At 37.5% G+C, this 20,558-nt stretch overlaps 1 protein-coding gene across 1 annotated transcript; it reads left to right on the top strand.

The window, feature by feature from the left end:
* Positions 1-7,358: 7,358 nt before the first annotated feature.
* igf1 (insulin-like growth factor 1) lies at positions 7,359-20,057 on the top strand. The gene is made up of 5 exons (XM_084408193.1): positions 7,359-7,794; positions 9,031-9,190; positions 16,241-16,422; positions 16,703-16,738; positions 18,423-20,057. The coding sequence occupies exons 1-5, from the start codon at positions 7,747-7,749 to the stop codon at positions 18,480-18,482; spliced, it is 486 nt and encodes a 161-aa protein (XP_084264319.1). The 5' UTR covers positions 7,359-7,746; the 3' UTR covers positions 18,483-20,057.
* Positions 20,058-20,558: the final 501 nt, after the last annotated feature.

A 20,558-nucleotide genomic window follows, 5' to 3' on the forward strand; every position in this document is an offset into this window, starting at 1 on the left:
GGAAACTTCTCAAATAAAATGAGCATAGACGGTAGTAAGGTAATTAGAGTTTAAGTAGCAGAAAATGTGGGTGGCTTAGATGTCTGGATATTTGGTCAGGTAAAATGCGACTAAATAATCTTTTTTATTTTTTTTAATTTGTAACGTTTTTTCAACTAAATGGGTATTAAAATTTGTCAGAGACATTAGTCAGGTGTAAATCATTAGATAACTGAGGCATTGCATTGTGTTTTCCTCCTTTTTTCTCTTTGTTTCTGTCCGTCTTTTCAGCTCAATAATTGTATAATCATTTAATGAAGATGACGTCTATAATAATAATTAAATAATAATAATAACAAGAAGAAGAAGAAGAAATAAGAAAGATGCAGTACCATCTTTCTGCACAAGATGGCGTAATATAACAAATGTTGTAACGCTCTAATGATTGTCTAGTGGATTTCATCCACTCCTATTAATCATATTTATAGGCATGCATGCAGTGAGGTGCTAGTGGGCAGGTATATATATATATATAGCAAAAAAAAATATATATATATATAGCAAAAAAAAAAAAAAATATATATATATACAGTGCTATGCATAAGTTTAGACACCCATACTAAAGTTGACTAAAAAGAGGAATAAAAAATCATCTTTTGGAAACTGAACTTAATGCCTTGATTTAAAAAATTAGGAAAAATCCAACCTTTAAGGACACCAATTTTCTTTGTGAATGAATAATGCATCGTAAATAAATAAATGTTCTTCCTTAAAATATAGGGTGCATAAGTTTGGACACCCCTATGTTAAATTCCCATAGAGGCAGGCAGATTTTTATTTTTAAAGGCCAGTTACTTCATGGATCCAGGATACTATGCATCCTGATAAAGTTCCCTTGGCCTTTGGAATTAAAATAGCCCCACATCATCACATAGCCTTCACCATACCTAGAGATTGGCATGGTTTTATTTCAGTTAGCCTAATAGCTAGTTTGATTTGCACTGAGAGATGATCTTATGGAAAGTACCCCATGCCAATCTCTAGGTATGGTGAAGGCTATGTGATGATGTGGGGCTATTTTAATTCCAAAGGCCAAGGGAACTTTATCAGGATGCATAATATCCTAAACAAAAAATAAAAATAAATACTTAAAAATAAAAATCTGCCTGCCTCTATGGGAATTTAACATAGGGGTGTCCAAACTTATGCACCCTGTATTTTAAGGAAGAACATTTATTTATTTACGATACATTATTCATTCACAAAGAAAATTGGTGTCCTTAAAGGTTGGATTTTTCCTAATTTTTTAAATTAAGGCATTAAGTTCAATTTCCAAAACATGATTTTTTATTCCTATTTTTAGTCAACTTTAGCATGGGTGTCTAAACTTATGCATATCACTGTATATATATATATATATATAAATATGTATGTACATGTTTTTCTATCCTTCAATCTGAATGAACGCAGACTCATGGGGACTCGTGTCACAGTGGGGACCTAAATAGAGGTCCCCATGGGTACACAAGCTTATAAATCATACAAAATGAGTTTTTTTGGAAATGTAAAAATGCAGAAAGTTTTCTGTGATGGGTAGGTTTAGGGGTATGGTTAGTGTAAGGAGATAGAATATACCGTCTGTGCAGTATAAAAACCAATAAGTCTATGGAGAGTCCCCACAAACATAGTGAACTGACACGTGTGTGTGTGTGTGTGTGTGTGTGTGTGTGTGTGTGTGTGTGTGTGTGTGTGTGTGTGTGTGTGTGTGTGTGTGTGTGTGTGTGTGTGAGAGAGAGAGAGAGAGTGAGAGTGATGTTTCACTTTGTCGATTGTCATCTAGAATAAAACATTATTTCAATTGCAAAAAAATATATATATATATATAATATATAGGCTATATTATGCAAATTAAGACCGAATTCTTGCCAATAAAATTGACTATAGACTATAGCCTTAATAGCCTCCACTAACCTCCAAGATGGCTCTGGTTTATGGTTACATAAAAAATGTGAAGCTGGTTTCAGTGACCTTAATCATTCTCGAACTGTGAAATAATGCTCTTGCCTTTAGAAAAGGAGACAGAAATCAAAATGGACCTGAAGGAGACTCTATCCAGAGCGTGCTGCGGGATCAGATCACTTTTTTAAGCAGAAGCATATTGATTTATATGGAGCTGTAATTGCTACAATATGTTCTGGATGACTCCCCCATAATTGAGGCCTGGCAAAGACGCACTCCTGGAAATGCCCAGTGCCAGCCAGCGGGTAAAGAGACACCCCACCCAATCCCCTGTGCCAGCAAGAGGGGAGAGCATCCCCAACCCTGCCCCATCTTCATTTACGGCAGAGGTTTCCCTGTTCACATGGTTCAATGAGCATCTACTCATATGATAAAGGGCAAGAGTTTGGCGGTGTGTGTAAAAGCTTAAACTTGCAGTCCATTGATAAGATTGTACTTTCATTGCACCTTACAAAGCTGGCATGGGTTTGTCATGATGGCCTGTGCTTTCTTGTTGCACTATATAATGAACATAAAAACTAGAAGATACTGTACAGTAGTTTTCATTAATAATCAAGTGGTGTTTTTGTCTTACAAAATTAAATAAAAAATGCACCAAATGTTATTAATATTAGGCTAATAAAATAATATTAAATAATACAAATAAGTTCAATGGGATGCATATTAGCTACATAAAATGAATATGCCTATTTATTTATGCATTTATTTTGTTTAGTTTTATTCTATTTTATTTTTATCTGGTTTTTCCCAATGTTCCTATATGAACAGATTTGCGGTTTATTTTTGCAATTAGTATCAAAAGTCAATAAGTGTGTCTTATTTTCTTATTCTTTCCGAAGATAGCGACACACACATCGACATTAAGCTTGGGTGTGGAAAAATCAAGTCAAACGTTTTACACAGATGACATTCCCAGGCGGGACCCACCATGACTTTGTTCTTAATGTATGAAATAGTGGTAAGAAGTTTCCCATAAACCTTTTGATTTCACCACTTTCTAACATGGAAACCCAACATGGACGTCAGTCGGAGGAGGATATTTAAACAGACTCAAAACTTGATACCGCATAGCAACACTAAATGGCAAAACATAACATTTGACTGATGACAGTTTGATAACACATCATGAAATAAGCTACAAGAGAAACAAATCATTGCACAAATACACAAACTCTCTTTCTCTCTATCTCACCCACTCCATCCATTTTATGAAATTCCAACAGGAAAGCATTGTGTCCAGTTTTTATTAATGGTAGCTGACAGAATGATGGCAGTCCTTGTTTCGCATGCTAAACGAAGGACCGCGTTTACACAAATGTCAGTGCATTATGGAAGCGGATCGTATTGAGTTACTTAATCAGAAAGGTCCTTTGTGTTGTGAGTATAGATGCCTGGTGGAAAGACATTTCATATATTACAGGAATAATCCATTTAATTAGCAATACGTGCATTTCGAATCCATTATTTTTTTACACAATTGTATTATTCATATACATTTGTTGCTTTAAAAAGTACAACTGTACCAACTGGGACTGAGAGATATTCACCACAAAATATAGTAACATTTCAAGCATTATGGGATGCCATTTTGCACCCTGTAGGCTTTACCGTTAACAACAACATATAGGCCTATAATCAACTGATATAAATCTATAAAATAACTTGTTGAACTCTTGTAGAAGTGTGATTTGCTACTTGCTAGTTTGGCTGCAGGTGGTATTAGGGGGTGGGGCATTCTCATTCTAGAAAACATTTGATTGGATAAAAATCTGTGTAGTACAACATGAGTCATCAACATCAAAACTTTTGTTGCGAGCACCCACTGCACCGCGGTACCAACAGGAATCAACATATTATTGCATCTAAACTATCTAAATGGTTCAGGGCCAACATGAAATGCTCCTCCTTTAGATCATTTGATATTGTTCCTGAATGAAGCAGCGGGGACCACCATCTCAACATCTACTCAGCAGGCTAGGCAGGTTGAGCCAGACAGATAACACTGACAGGCATTGTCTCTGTAGAGTCTGAAGGGGGGGGGGGGGGGGGTACTTTTTTCCTGGTCAGTGGGTTCACACAGACGGGCAGGCAGACGGCTCCAAAGAAGAGCAAGCTGGCAGAGGTACAGTGAATTTAAGTGCTGCCCAGTGCGGAGCAAGGAGAGAGAGAAGGTCAGCCCATTGCACCAGACTTGCTCAGACACACAGCAAGGCATCAGCACAAAACCCACTGTATTACTTTACATGTAGCCGTCTCACAGTACTGGGGGGGAGCGGGAGGGGTAAGTCATTCATTCTGTAAATACGATCTTGTGGCTTGAACTCAGCTTACTGTTACTCTCCATTCACAGCTGTTGTGGAGAAGAACCACATTCAAAGGGTTTATCCTTAAGTACTTCTAGTGATTGCGTGACTTCTCTCAAATGATACATGGCTGTGCATATAAAGTAGGCCTACATTACTAAAAAAAGATAAGATCTCTCCAACTAAAAAATGTTCGGTGACTGAGTCCATCTAAAATTTCTAGTTTGCTTAAACATGCACTCATGCAATTTTTTGGTTGATGTTGTGCTTGCAAATATAACATTCATCTTGGAATTATTTAGGCCTACTTGATACTGACATCTGGTGGAGTGAATGTAGCAGTCACCCATGCCATTGCAGAAATGTTCGATTCAAAGTCAGCCACAAAATATTTATTTTGTGAGCATATGGGTTAATAACAGGGGGTTACCATAATAGTATGCAAGTAATATTCAGCTAGTCATGTGATTTAAAAATTGCCGCCTCCTTAAGGTGACCCGCTCCATGTAAAATTAAATACCTTTATAACTTCTCATGTTCAATGTTCACGATTTTAAGCATATTATTCAATAGTGCTATACTATAATGTACTTTAAAATGCAAACTGAATGTAATGATGTCATGTTAATTAAATGAAAATGTATTATAGTTCAAATTTAAATGAAATGCAGTTAGCTGAATTTAAGAATTAGAACTTTAGTAGCCTACATCTTTATATGATATTTCATGTACTGACAAGTATTTATGGTAAACTAAAACAAACTTTAATGCCATTTCTATTAAAACTCGAATGTGATGTATTTAAATATATAAAGTAGACTTTTATTTTGTTCATATTATATTATCTGCAAGTATAGTTTTTTTTAAGTAAATACTTTTAAGATTTGAAGTGCAGATTCAATACAGTTAAAGTCCCTGTAAAGTCAAAATTAAGTATGTGTTCTGAGTTTGTCACACCACAGAAACGTGTTATTAGCCACCCAGCCAAATTTGAATGATAAAAAGTGCACTTCTTTTTCAGAAGGATGGGATTTGAACCCATGACCTTGCCAATAGCACCATGCTGTTTCAGGAACACCGTGGTACTGCAATGCCGCCATTGTCAGCTTAGCTTAGCTGAGAAGTCCTTTAAGGGACTCACCGTTCATTTGGCTTTGCTGAAGAGTAAATCTGTAAAGAGTTTTGCAATGTTCTTTTCATCCTGTACATACTAATTAGATTCATTGTCCACTGTTGCTCAGCAAATATAGGCCTATGGAGTTTTTAACAGAATATAAGAGGTTGACTCAGCTTTATATATAAACTTTATTAGTTAACAAGTTTTCTATTTTGTTACAATTTCATTTCATGCCACATCCCATGGCTCAATCTATACCTTGATTTCTTTTCTTCAGGCTGCAAGGGTCAGATCAACTCTCCATGTGCCATATTGTAGCAATGGTCTTTCAACAACATCGCTAACCACTGAACAAAACCTTATACTGCTGGCCGACCGATTGCCGACACCATCAGTGATCATTGTTCTTTGATGAAAACAGCAAGAGAAAAACATCACAGACATGTCTGTGCCAGTCTAACTCATTTGCCCAGTGAACACTGACCACACACAGCAGGAGGTTATGGTGGTTTCAAAAAGCTTTCAGAATCAGTAATTCTGGCCATCTGTTAACATGTCCTTCCACATTGACTACTGTGTCCCCTCTAACCACTTTTCTGTGAGCGTGTGAGAGAGACTGTACTATGTAAGCACTTCTATTGGCTCATCGTGCAAACTATGAGATGGTATTAGTGGAGAGAAATCTTCTCCCAAGTCTCAGTGAAAGCAATGTCTGTTCATTGAAGCAATGAGAGAGCTCATTCCTCTGAGGTCAGCCAGACCGTACTTTGACAAAACGTACCCAAGAAGCCAGGCTAAGCATCAATCATCTAGACAGGAGTTATATCAAATAAATAGTCGACAACCCCTTTTCCACGGATAATGTTATTGCAGTGTTTTAAACATGTATGCGCTGATGAGTGTGGATAATGTGGTTCAGTTTCAAAATCAAATCAGATCATTTTATTGTCACATCACAGCAATGGTAGATGAAAGTATTTGGAGCATATTCCAAAAATAATGCAGTGGTGTAGTGACAGATATCAGACTAGAATATGCACAATGCGTAAGTAGACCGATAATCGGTTTGAACTGATATTTTTTGGCTTTACTATCATTTGTGCTTGCGTTACTGTTCCAACATTACTTTGAAAACAACTGTGTTTCTATAATAAAGCTCCTTATTTAATGCCCGAAAAAATAACATAACTTTACATAGATGTGATAACTGTAAAAAAAATTATATGATCAATGTTATGACAACATATGTTTTTACATTGCTTTAACATTTATATCAGTTTTATGTCATTTAAGTTGAAATTACTTAAACATTCAAGTTAATTGTACTTAAAAGTTTAGCAAATGCATGCTTAATATTAAGCGAGTATCTTTTTTTATAATTATTGCAATCGATTGATCTATTTATAATAGTGTCAAGAAGCAAAAATAAAATGACATTTAATAAAGCAATTAATTTTGCATATCGGTCATGGAAATGGCATAAATTAAGTGAGATTTGTGCGCCATGCTGAGATTAATATGAAGAAGCGATTTTCAGTTTCAGAATAAAAAAAGTTACAAAATAGAGTTTATAGGCGCGCGAAAATAATCGGTAAAAAGCGCGAGCTCTTTAGGATTATCAGATTCAAATTGACAAAAATAATGCCATTACCACTTTTAGATTTACATTTTATAAATACTGTATAGCCAATAACAAGAACTTTTATTTTTTAAATATGTTAGTAATGCTTAGTAATCGAGTCCCGAAAATAATCTGACTACAGAAATGACTTTTAAAAAGTTGACCCTCTTTAAATGTATAGCATAATGCATACACTGCCATCCATGTATGTCTGCTGGGAATACAGTGATGAAAAAGACACCGTCCAAATTACGCATGGGAGTGACTCTAAATTCAACTTCTGTCTCTTTCTAAAAACACACCACTTTCTCTAACTCTCCTATTCGTTTTCGTTCTGCAATGCAATCGTTTCTGATCTTTTAGTAAGTCCTAGAAAGATCCAAATTCAAGCCTATTCTAAGAAACAGATGACGTTATTTGACAGGGTGCCCAAAATCCTTAATGAGTAACTTAGCAAGAGGAGAAGGCAAATGCTGCCCCAGCTGTTTCCTGTTGAAAATGTCTCTGTAATGTAGATAAATGTGAGGGATTTTCTCTCCGAATCCGTCTCCCGTTCGCTAAATCTCACTTCTCCACAACGAGCCTGCGCAATGGAACAAAGTCGGAATATTGAGATGTGACATTGCCCGCATCTCATCCTCTTTCTCGCTTTTTAATGACTTCAAACAAGTTCATTTTTGCTGGGCTTTTGCTGGAGACCCAAGGGGATGTCTAGCGGTCATTTCTTCCAGGGGCACTGGTGTGATGCCTTTAAGGTAACTTAACCTATTTCCTTTGAAAGCAAATAGGCAGCTTAGACTAACCATTATTGATTTCTCAGTGAAGCAATAGCCATTGATATAGACTGAATGATATTTTAAGACAATTTGCACTCAATTTTAAATTTGATAAATGATCAATCTGCATCTTTACGCAATTAGACATGTGCATGCACAAGTATTTCACATTAAAGATCTGACAGCTGTGTTATGGCAAACTTTTGAGACTTACGACAGATTGCGTGATGTGTATGGTGAGTCATATCATGATGCACCAGGGAGTACATTTGCGCAGTGCACAAGTCACCAACTTGTAGGCTATATCACGACCCTTAAAAGTTAATATTGCTGAGTTGACACGAATCAGGGCTTTGGCAGAAGGTTTTGCAGCATAGCTACTTGTGCGTTGTGTGTTTGCGCATTATATTCTCTTTATTATGTAAAGTGTTTCCTCTTTGGGTTTGGCGGCTTTGCAGCTTTCCAGTTCCAATCTTTTATCCAAGCAACCCAAAAATGCATGGTTTACAAAAGCGCTCTTCTTTTACCGGACAACTGGGTTCAAGTAGCAGTATCCCATTGGCACGGGCGAGAACTAGGCGCTTCAAAGCGCGCGCTGGAGCGCATTCGTGGAGAAGTGCCTCGTAATAACGTGCTCTGTTTTTAGCGAGATTGTGTGCAGATAGAGGTGGGACAATTGACTTGTAAAGCCACCATAGAAACGGGGTTATAAAGCTGATTGGGAGACACTATTCAGTTAAAGGCAAGAGCGCAAAAGTAGCTATCCTAGATGTATAGACAGGTGCATTGAACAGTTCAACTTTAGTTTGCATGGAATCGTGTTTTTGTGTGTCATTCTTCTTATGAGCAATGAGCTGAAGTTGTTTTTAGGATCCTCAATATCCAGGCACATGTCTCTGCAGGCTATTTGATATGCAAAAGCAGATTTTAGAAACATGAATGATAGTAACATCTGTGCAGATGGATTGATGGGTGGATAGATAGATAGATAGATAGATAGATAGATAGATAGATAGATAGATAGATAGATAGATAGATAGATAGATAGATAGATAGATAGATAGATAGATAGATAGATAGATAAAATAAGACATCAGTAATTAAAATAAAAACAATAAATATATAAATAAAAAGCCAATAAAATGTACATTATCTTTAATTATGTTTCAGTGCATAGATCTAATGTACTTCTGTTCATCTCTCTCTGGGATGCAGTGTACCATGCGCTGTCTCTCGTGCACCCACACCCTCTCACTGGTGCTGTGCGTACTCGCGTTGACTCCCGCGACACTGGAGGCGGGGCCGGAGACGCTGTGCGGGGCGGAGCTTGTAGACACGCTGCAGTTTGTGTGTGGAGACAGGGGCTTTTATTTCAGTAAGTGCAAATTTTATTTATTCATCAACTGCTCTTCTCTCTCTCTCTCTCTCTCTCTCTCTCTCTCTCTCTCTCTCTCTCTCTCTATCCATGTACTAATGCGCCACTCATAAATAAGAAAAGCATCAGTTTTCATGTCTTGCTGTCCAATTTCCCAAAATTTTTCCTCCTTTCTGCTTTTGCTATATTGGATAGAAAGTTAACAATACCCTAAATTTACACTTGGCTACATGTCAATGCAAGTTTCTGGTCTGCACGATCAATCAGTGCATGTTATTCTAGATAAAAATGTTTATAAGCTTTCATCAAAATATATTAAATATATAATTACATTGCTCCACCTCTAAAATGACTTTTCTAATCGCCTGACATCACAAATCCCTCACTTTTCAATCATTCCCATCAATCACATGCATTCTGGTAGGCCTATTTTCTCAAAGGTGAAACAAATGAATTATCCTTTTTCACTCTGAAATACATATGTCATGTATGTATGTAATGTGAATGCTGCTTCACTTTAGATGGTTGTAAGGTGAGCAGTTGCAAAGAGGCAAGAAATGCTCTGACTGATGCTTGTGTATTAGGCCTACATTTAAAGAAGATCAGCCAGCTGCTTTGCCCCCAAAATGAGGTTGCTGGAATTTGGCAGACACGAGTAGGCAGGGCAAATGAATGTAGTGCACATCTTATTTCCAACTGAGTAGAGGACTACCCAAAGAAAACCATTTTGAATCCTAGACTTAAATCTCTTTTTTTCCACAACCCATGAGAGTTGCTGACTCTTGAGTTGTCCCAATCAGCAGAAGGCAGAGAGAGTTCTGTTACACTTTGTTCATACACTTTATGGACTTTAACTTGAGCATGCAATTAAACTCACATTTATTTCAATTATTTATTAGTCAATTTGTTTAACAGGATGATCTATTTTGATTCCTAAGTGTGTTTAGTGCTGATTAAAGGGATTTTCACCCAGAAATTTGGATTGTCATTTAGATTTTTTTCATGTGGTGCACAAAATAAGATATTTAGCAGAAAGTGTAGACTGCTCATCTCCATACATTGAAAGAGGATGGTGATTTGTTTGTCAAGTTCCAAAAAAAGAAAATCTCATCTTCAGCCTCAAGATATGATCCATGGGATAACTTTCCTAGCCATCATTTCAATGTTTATTCAAGGGTGAATCAACATCATGGATCAATGTTGAATTACTGTGAATTTTGTTCAGATTCTGCAATTCAACTGAACTTTGATATCACAACATTGTTTCATTGTTGATTTATATGCATTTTGTTAACCTTTTTACAACATTTAGCATTAAACATTCTTTCAACATTGAAAAAAATGCTACATAGTTGTACAACTAACATTACTTCTACCACATTTCAATGTTGAAGGTCGGTCACATGCTGGCTGGTGTTTTTTGCATCCAGTTAAACTACATGAAATATGCAGAATAACATGACGCAATGACTTTCATTTTTGAGTGACCTATCTTTTTAAGGCCAGGTTGCTTGAAAAAAACTCAAACCGGATAACTATTTTGCAACGTCCACTCAGCAGCAGTAACTGGATCAGAAACTGTTTCTAATTTTAGACTATTTCTGAAAAATCAATTGCCCTGTCTATGACATTTGATTTCAGCTGCCCAAATGAGACCAGTTTGTGCAGCTTTGCTGTTTTAAAGTTTTCCACATATATTGTTATCTGTTTGAATTACCCGTTGAGATATTTACGATGTGCAAATGGCTCGAGAAAGTACGTGAGTCTCAGGCCACTGATGAGGACGTAAGAAGTGATTATTTTGACAAGTGGACAGAACCCACTGATTCTAAGGAGACACATTTTATTCACTTAAAGCGAAGCAAGATTGAACTTCAAGTTAGAGTTGACATTTTAAGTTTCCAGTCAACAACATTTGAGCTTTTAGTGGTCACAAAGGAGCTGGCTGGATCGCTCATGGCTGTCAATGGACATGTGTTTGTTTTGTCAGTACAGAGCCCAAAATAAATATGTTTATGCTAATCTGAACTTTCCGTGAAGTTATTGCATCAGTGTGACAGATTCGGTGAAGAGCAAATAGACGATTTTATACAGATCATTTGACTTTGACCTAGTATGTAATATAAAACTTAAAGGAATTTCTTGTGGGCCCCAACAACCCCAACTTTCTAACACTTATTATATTGGATATCATTAGTAATATAATTAAAGTTACTTTTAAACAGACTGGCATCAAACACACGAACCCATAAACAAACTGGATTCATCTAAGCAGCAAGCAGCATTGTGTTCAGTGACACAGTGTCCGGAGATTGTTCAGTGCGACCCATTTCACCATTTCCCTTGTCACTGCCAGTGCAGGAACTCCACTCACATTTCACAATACTTCAGATTTTATCATCTTGATATAAAGGTGAAATACTACTCATGGAATTTTTTTTATTATTGAAACCAAATGTGGTCTTTTGAAGACATCGAAAAGAGGAAGAGGCAGAAGCAGAAGAAGAAGAAACTGACAGTGTAGTCAGTTTTTCCAACTGTTAGCCTGACCTAGAAATCCTCGGTTGTCGTTGAAATGCCTCAGCCGCAGTCTCATCCCAGATTGTCTTCGGTTCTAAGGGGTTATTGGCGAAGGAGGTATGCTGGAACACATCATCCTGCTTATTACAAAGGGCACTTCGTGGCCAGACGTGTTTGTGCTGACATAAAAGCTGCCCTTTCCCTCCATGGTCATTCAACTGTGTAGTCATCATTTGCAGCAAAGCACCTCTGACGTCTGCCAACAGCCTGAGCGCGTACCTCGTGATGCATTCCCATTCCCGAGACACAAACACACCGGGAACGTGGAAAGTTTTGGCTCAGTGCACGCAGTAAAATCACAATTTGTCAAGTTTACATAATCGTTGGAAACCAAAATCAAAAACATTGCGTATTGGGATGACCGGCATTGGTGTTTGTGCCCTCAACTTGCAAATATGATCATTCCAACATTATTAAGCATTGTTAATCAATCAATGATGAAAGATTGCAGGTGACCTCCACTCAGTAGCAAAGTTTGACGTTCTGGCACGAACGTCAGTGATAGGACTACTTTTCAGTTTTGTTTGTCTGGTTTCATTATATTTGAAGCAGCTGGAGAGAAGAACACATCAACAGCACACAGTCAGGCTTGGCTCTTGTCCTAGAGCAGCACCAGATTATAGGGGATTACAGGATGATCAGGATGCCCCCTGCCCCCTCCTGCTCCGTTGTTCTACTGGACTTAAACACGTTGCAGAGGGCACTGTGTATTCTATGGCCAGCACTTTTTGGGTGAGAAGAAGTTGTCGTTTTTTAACCACAAAGCCTGATATTCAAGCTTTGGCTGTGTCTGATTTACAAGAGACACAAACAAATGACTTCTTACTAAAGCTAAGCGTCCATCAAGACTACATCTGGATTTCTGAGCCAAGAGGATTTTAAATGCAACTTAAAAAAAAAAAAAAAAAAAAAAAAAACCTTATAAAACCTTATAAATCTCTCGGTATGCTATATTATGACCAAATATTGGATTCAATCTTTTTTGTCAACTTGTTTTCTTATTTTTGGAACTGATTGATCGTAGGCCTCATTGATCTGAGCTTATGCACCCCAGTTTTTGTGTGAAAAAAGCAGAATTTGTGGATTATTTTGACAATATTCAATAAAATATGAAAAATGCACTGTTTATCACACTAATGTGCTTTAATGTTTAACCGGGAAGTTTGTATTGAAATGCTTTTATCTTGTACAAATTCACACATTTGAAGTTCCCGGTCAAAAATGACCAGCCTGCAAAAGATTGCTTATCAATCTTTCAATCACCAAATATTGGATTCAACCTTTTTGTCCACTTGTTTTCTTTCAATTATGATAGTTTTTGTATTTATTTTTTTAAACTGACTACATTGTAGGCCTCATTGATCTGAGCTTGAATTGGTCAAAAATGATGGGGGGGATGGGGGAAATCGAAAATAAGAGAAACATCCAGTGTTCAGAAGCATGTTCATCATGTTTATGTTCACACATGCACTACTGTACATGTGTGCCTGCAAAGATAAAGGCCTCGGACCTGTGCATGCGCGGATACAGTACATGCACACTCGCGCCACTGCGCACATACACACGTTCATGTACACAAACAAACCATTTTGAGTATTATAGGCTTTCTTTTTCACAGAGATCGTAAGATCATTGACTTTGATCAATTCAACTTTATCCTCAGAACAATGAGGCTCAGATTGAATTTGTCAAAACAAGTCGACAAAGACTGAATTTGATATTTGATGATAATATAGCATAACGATAGGTTTATTTTTTTTTGTAGGCCAGTCATTTTTGACTGGGAACACCACAAGTAAATATCTATTTATCTAACATTTAAATAGACAACAACAACAATAATAGGCCTATATCAGCACAATAACCTGGTTAGAACATTTAAAAGCTTTTTGACATAAACAGTAAAACATTACTTGGCAGTTGACAACCTTTAAACACCACAAACAGTTCATATTCAATCCTTAATGCCTGCAAGAGCTAACAACTCTTTGTATAGTAAACAGTGGCAAAAAGAGCCAGGAGGAAAAAAAATTGGAAGGAAACTACATCTTGCTATAAACTCTTTGTGGTGCCATTGATAAAGAGGTAGTTTCCAGGACTATAGCAGCTTTCATAGTCCCCAGTGAACAGTAAACTTCCTGACACTATGCAGGCAGCTTATGGCAGCAGCTCCAAGAACTCCCTGTTCTTCAATAACCTTAGCATGGCTATAAAAGTCAGCTTCTTTCCAGCGGTGCTCCTCATTGGAATGTACACGTCCTGATGCGCCTGTTTAGTTGGAAGCAAAGGTGTTAACCCAAAAGTGTGGGAACAACGCTGAAACGCTGACGGCACATTGATCTTAATCACTGTGATGGAGATGTGCTTTCCAAAGGTCTCACAGGTCTCTCACAATGTTGTGAATGGGTTGATGGTTTTACTGGGGGAGGGGATGGAAGACTGTCAGCTGAGCCGATAGATAATCTATCCAACATTGCAACAATCTTCAATAAATGCATGACCTAATCTGTGGACAATTTCTATGGAAAATGAAAAACATACAAGACTATTATCTGCTCGTCATACTGATAAAAAGAACAAAACATGAAAACAGATTTGCAGACCAGTGCTGGATCATGGCTGATCTAACAATAATACCTTATTTTAGGATTACAACTTTGACCTCTTAAAATTCAGCACTTCAAATCTCTGAAAACCTATTTAAACCGATTACACTGCATTATAAGAGCTGCTTTTGTTGTTTATTGCACCTGTTGGACCGCCACTCAATGGATTTCATGAAGGGTCATTTGAGCTATTTTGAGGAAAACAGCAGATGTTAATTTTGGGATTTTTTTTTTTTTAGAAAGGGATTAGAAAAATCATCCAGAAAACTATTTTACCGGTTTGTGAAAACCTGACGGATTGGTTTACAGCAAGATAATTCTGTGTGTGTGTTTGTGTTTTATATGGCCACATAGCCCACAAATAGAAAAGAACCCCTGAATCTGAGAGGAAAATTTAGTATTTAGTTCAATAAGTCAAAAGCCTGGTGTTCAATAATAATTTGGGCATTATTAGAGGCACGAAACACTGACAAAATAGTGTCAGATAATAACAATATGTTTTGATTATACTCAACAACTGAAATCTAATTAAAAATCTAAAAAAGGACATCAAGTGTCCAAACAATTCTACCACTAACAGTGTCCTACATAAAACTTAATTATATTTGAATATAACAGCGCCCCCTATTCTTCCCAACATGTTCGGCACCCAAGAGTCATGCAGTCTGCAGGGATGCATGTTTGTCAGAATTAGAGCACCTCTCTTTCCAAAACAACACTGTCAGAGTGCAGCAAGTGCAAAGCAGAAGTTAATGCATTTTGTCAGCACTGGCAGCCCTGCAAGCCAAGAGCTATTAACTCTGAAAGGGAAAGGCATTTCCTTCTTGTAAATGCCATATTAAATTATTATTATTATTTAATTTGGTAACTGGGAAAAGCCTATATTGCCCTATGTAAGTGGTGACTTGTAAATGGAGAGTGGGATATTTTTTTAAGGCCACCGTGATTTGGCGACAAAGAAACACTAACTTAGTCAGGTGTCTGAGCGCTACCTTTAACATAAATCTGTTGTTTGGGCTCAGACAACCCAAATCCCGAATTCTACACGTTAAATAGCCCAACCTCATCGTTAAACATAATGTCTAGGACATTTTGTAATAGTGCATTGACCTCATTTGCAGCACACAAAATGTTATACCCATGAGGCAGTTTCATTTTCATGTTCTTTCACATGGGTAATTATCACCTAGTTCAGCAGTGACATTAACAAGCACACAGGGGAAAGTTCACGGTTCATCCTGGTCTACTAGGAACATTGTTATTCTCATAAGTGGTGCTGAGCAGGGAATTTTTCTCCTTAGGTTGATTTGACCCCCTCAAGGGCCGAACCTGGCCTCCCAGCTAGTTTAAGATATCAGGTTTTAAACTGCAAAACGTGATATTCTAAACATTTGTGTCAGTGTGACCTCCATTTAACTAGGAGGCTTGCCAAGAAGGGTCCACTCTGTGCAAAGTGATACCCTGTAAATTCATGTCATTAACACGTCCATATATCTGAAGAATCACAGCTACGGTCTGGCTGCTACACTAAGCTATTATAGCTCTCATGACCGGGCTCTTAGCCACGGGTTACAACCGTAAGTTTTTGAGATTTAGCGTTTCGGAGCGTGACCTTGCGGGCTGTAATTGTTCCTCATGAGCTGGTGCCACGCCAATAATAAAATGGATAAAGGGCTTGAACTCGATGTGATGACAGGCTTTTATTTAACGTACCTTAGATAGGACAGAATTTAAACTCGCCATTAAGTGCAGATCCTCCCTCACAGTGAAGATTTACAGGAGGGCTTTCGCTTTTCTTATGTGTATCAGATGTTCTCGCCATACAGAAGGCTATTTCTTAATGTTATTCCTATGCATCCAACAGGCAAACCAACAGGATATGGGCCTAGTTCGAGACGGTCGCACAACCGCGGCATTGTTGACGAATGCTGCTTTCAGAGCTGCGAACTGCGGCGCCTTGAGATGTACTGTGCACCTGTGAAAACCGGCAAAACTCCACGATCCCTACGAGCGCAACGGCACACGGACATCACCAGGACAGCAAAGGTGTGCAGCCACGCTTGTGATGTCAAAAGTGACCCTTTGCTAAGCTTCACCTCCTTGGTTATTTGTCATTTGTACCATTATTGTAGGCTACCATTGGTCAGCACCATTTTTAAGGTGGGGCTTAACGAAGGGGTCAAAAGAGCATTTGATGCAATCGTACATTTCTGTAAAACCATGGGACAGATAGTAACAATTTATGAATATATAATGCTGATGCAACATCAGTTGACTAATTTGGTTGATATTAGTTCATAACTGTACTGATTGTGTTCCCTTGCAGAAACCTATATCTGGACATAGCCACTCTTCCTGTAAGGTAAGTCTTCCCTCAGTCTGAGAGCGAACCGTAATTAACAGTGCTGGGTATGTGCATGAGAGTGCTTGAATTATAACAACGTTCAAGTTTAGTGCATTTTTATTGAACCTGTAAAATTCTGTCATAGACTCACCCTAAAACATGTATGACTTTGCTATTTTTGTGGTAAACACACTGCAAAAGATCTTTCGCAGTGTATTTGTCTTGCTTTCCAGTACAAATATCGAAACATTCTTAAAATCAAGGTATGTTTACTTGAAAAGCAAAACAACATAAGATATCATTTCAAGTCTTATGTTCTGAAAAACTGATCAAAATTAAGTGAGTTTTTTCTTAAAAGAAGAAAAAATATCTGTCAATAGAGTTAAGAAAAATAATACTGTTTTCACCCAAATTTTGTTGGTTTTTATTTTCCCAAATATTTGGCAGATATTTTGTTTTAAGCATAAATTCACTTAAATTAAATGTATATTGATTTAATAATGTGTAGATACTTGTACTGGAAAACAAGTACAAGCACAGTTTTTTCAGTGCAAAAGATGAATTTTTGAGCTCTAAAATTACTCACAGACAGACAGACACACACACACACACTCACTTCTGAAGTACCATAAAGTGGTTCACAACTCATATTACTCGTTCTTCTAAAGCCATTACAACAGCGTTGTGTGAAAAACAGACCAAAATATAAGCTATTCTTTGCTGAAAATCTTGACATCCGTCCTAAATTTCATGTAAATGAAATTGCAATGTCCAAACGAATTATTTTGAGTCAGATCTTGAATTAAATACATTGATCCAGTTTACAACAACAGTCTGAATGATTATTTCTGCAAGACTGGTCCAGTACTCAAGTTCAACTCATTAACTCAATGATCCAGTTGTAGATATCCAGCTGTTACCAGCTCATGAATGCCGTTCAGTGAAAGATCAGTGAATAAATAGCACATAAGTTATATGGACCACTTTTATGATACTTTCACAATTGCACGGAACAGAGCAACCGACTCATTCTACAAAATGTCTTCTTTTGTGGTCCACTCAAGAAAGAAAGTCATACGGTCTTGAAACGGGTGAGTAAATGATGACAGAATTTTTTTTTTTTGTTGAGCTACCCCTTTACGTCATCTCAGAACAGGGCGAATAATGGCAGTACATTGTGCTACGATACATACTAAGGAAAAAGCAGCTCTTCCCTCATCCCCGCTGCCCAAATGTGGGCCATCCTTTTAAGTGCTCTCAGTTGTCCTCTCTCGAAAAAGAAAACCATTAGCAAGTGAACTGCCTAAGTGGTTTTTGTGGTAGACCTGCATACGCTCTCCGCAGACATATTTCTGCACCCATACGTAATGCGCTGGAAGCCGAGTCTAAGGTCACCTTAGAAGTCTGCACGCTGAGTTCAGAGTCTGGACCCTCATGCCGGCCTTTCTCCTCCACTCCCTGCATGCGGTTTCATTCCCAGCTTAGCTTTCGTGAATTACACTTATTAATCTTGCTGCGGTGAAAGCTTTGATGTGCTGCTTTGACAGTAGATTTCCTCAGCATTATGAAATAACACTACGTTCACCAAACAGCTGTGTTGTTACGGGCAGCGACAGCCGTTCTGCTCTCCTTGGTTCGGCTTTTTGCGTTACTTCTCATCATCTGAACCGACATTTACTGGCTTTCTCTTTCTTATTTTCAGGAGGTTAATCAGAAGAACTCAAGCCGAGGAAACACAGGGGGCAGAAACTATCGCATGTAGAGGACAGCGGGGGGAACGGCTAAGAGAGACAAGCGAAACTGTTGGATAGTGGAAAACGGGATGAAAGAAAGACTGGTCTTCCAGGGACGTGCTCCACTGTAAAAAAAAAAAAAGAAAAAGAAAAAAAAAAGAATTACTGAATATCTGATGATTTCCATGCACTGCACCATTCTATACTGGGGGAAAATACTAAATTAGCTGCTATAAAGAGTCAAATAATAACTGTTTATCCTCCTTTTGTGAACGGTTGCACATAATGGATGCCGAAATCTTTTTAAAGTGGCAAAAAAATGTGTCAGAGCCCTATAAATTGGCCCTTCTCTAGTTCGCAGCACCTATTAAATGTTCATATTCCACTGAATTCTGATGGATGGCCACTGGAACAGAAGTAATAGGTGACTATTGATGCCCCACACACATTAAGTTACTTATAATTCTTATCACAATCTGGATCTAGTGGAAGACAGCTGTAATATTTTTGATCTCAAAAACAATTTTTTTGCAGGCAAACGTGCTGCCTTTATGCGAAATGTTAGAAGCTCCGCTGCCAAGAGAGGAGTTCGCAGTGAGATCACGGACTGTGTTGACAAGAAAGGCTGTCTAGACAGTTTATACCAGATGAAACCCTTGCAAATCTGAAGTACGGCTGCACAGAAAGATGACGTTTAAAATACAGATCACTCTTTTCTTATTTGATTCATTGTGCAAGACCAGATCAAGAGGGATTATACAAACGCCTTATGCAAATGCGCTGAGGTGCTCTAGAGAACACATTTAGGAATGATAGAACATGACCTACATCCTGCAAAACACCTTGTGTGTGTTTTTTTTATAAATTGTGTGTGAGGGATCTTTGCTTCTTTTTTTAAGTAATTTTAACTGCATGGTTTACCTTCATTAGAAAATGGGAGGTGAAAGCCATTCACTCGAACAGTTATTCCGCATGCATTTACACCAGTGTATCAGCACTCACAGGAAAGACAGAGGGAAGACAACAGAAACATAAAAATTGTAATGTATGAACATCAATAAGAACATAATCTGGCTAAGCAACTACTTTTCACCAAACAGGAAGTTGCAGGTTTGCATCTTTATAGTGAAAGACTGGTGAAATAAGCCGGACTGCAACTTACTAGCTGTATTAAAGGGATATTTCACCCAAAAAGTTAAATTATGTCATTCTTTATACGCATTTTACATTACCCTCTCATGGGTTAACTTCCAATATAATATTTAGGAAAATACAACTTTATGGCCCACAATGTGACCATTTCTCATAAAAAATTTCTCACAATTAACTTTTTTTTCTCTGAAGCGCAAATGGGAATCTATAAAGGTAACATTTTTCAACGACTTGCATTTCTGCATTTCACGCCAAAAAAAATACAGGAATTGTGTTTTATCATATTAATTTTGTCCATTTTGGAGCTTTATAGAGTGCAACAGTTGGGTTCCGGAAGTAAAAACTCTATAGGGAAATTGATTTTTAACAATAACTTATAAACCTTTAAAGACAGCCTTACTGTGAGCTATGAGGCTGTTAATCGATAGTATTTGCTTTTCTTAAAGCCATAACATTTTTTTTAAAAATCCACCAATCAGAGAGTCAGAATAAGCAAACCGTGCCAAAAGATCTCTTAAGCCTCACCCACTCCCATGAAGTACTGCAAATGACATAATCAAGTCTCCCTACACTCTCAAAATATTTGAATATTTCGATATAAATGCATATTTTGCAATAAACGTAAAATATATTGTTTAAAATATGAATTTCTCAATGTTTAATTTGATTATGCTGTTCGCAATGCTTCAGGGATTGTAGTTCTTTCCCTCAATAAAGCCGTTAAGTACCCAAAGGCCAATTTTCAAATGCTTTTTTGCTTTTTTACATAACGTAGTGTTATGATTTACCTCGTAGCTGGTTGGCTTGGTTAATGACTTACAACGCTTTAACAAAGACTTTTTTGAAATCCCTATGGGAGAAATGATTGAAAAAAATACTTCCGGAACCAACGCCGTTGAAAAAGTGAACAGGTGCCGTTGCACTCCGTAGACAGGGTCACTCTATCATTATAC

The sequence above is a fragment of the Rutilus rutilus genome (assembly GCF_951802725.1).
Source record: "Rutilus rutilus genome assembly, chromosome: 4".
Lineage (NCBI taxonomy): Eukaryota > Metazoa > Chordata > Actinopteri > Cypriniformes > Leuciscidae > Rutilus > Rutilus rutilus.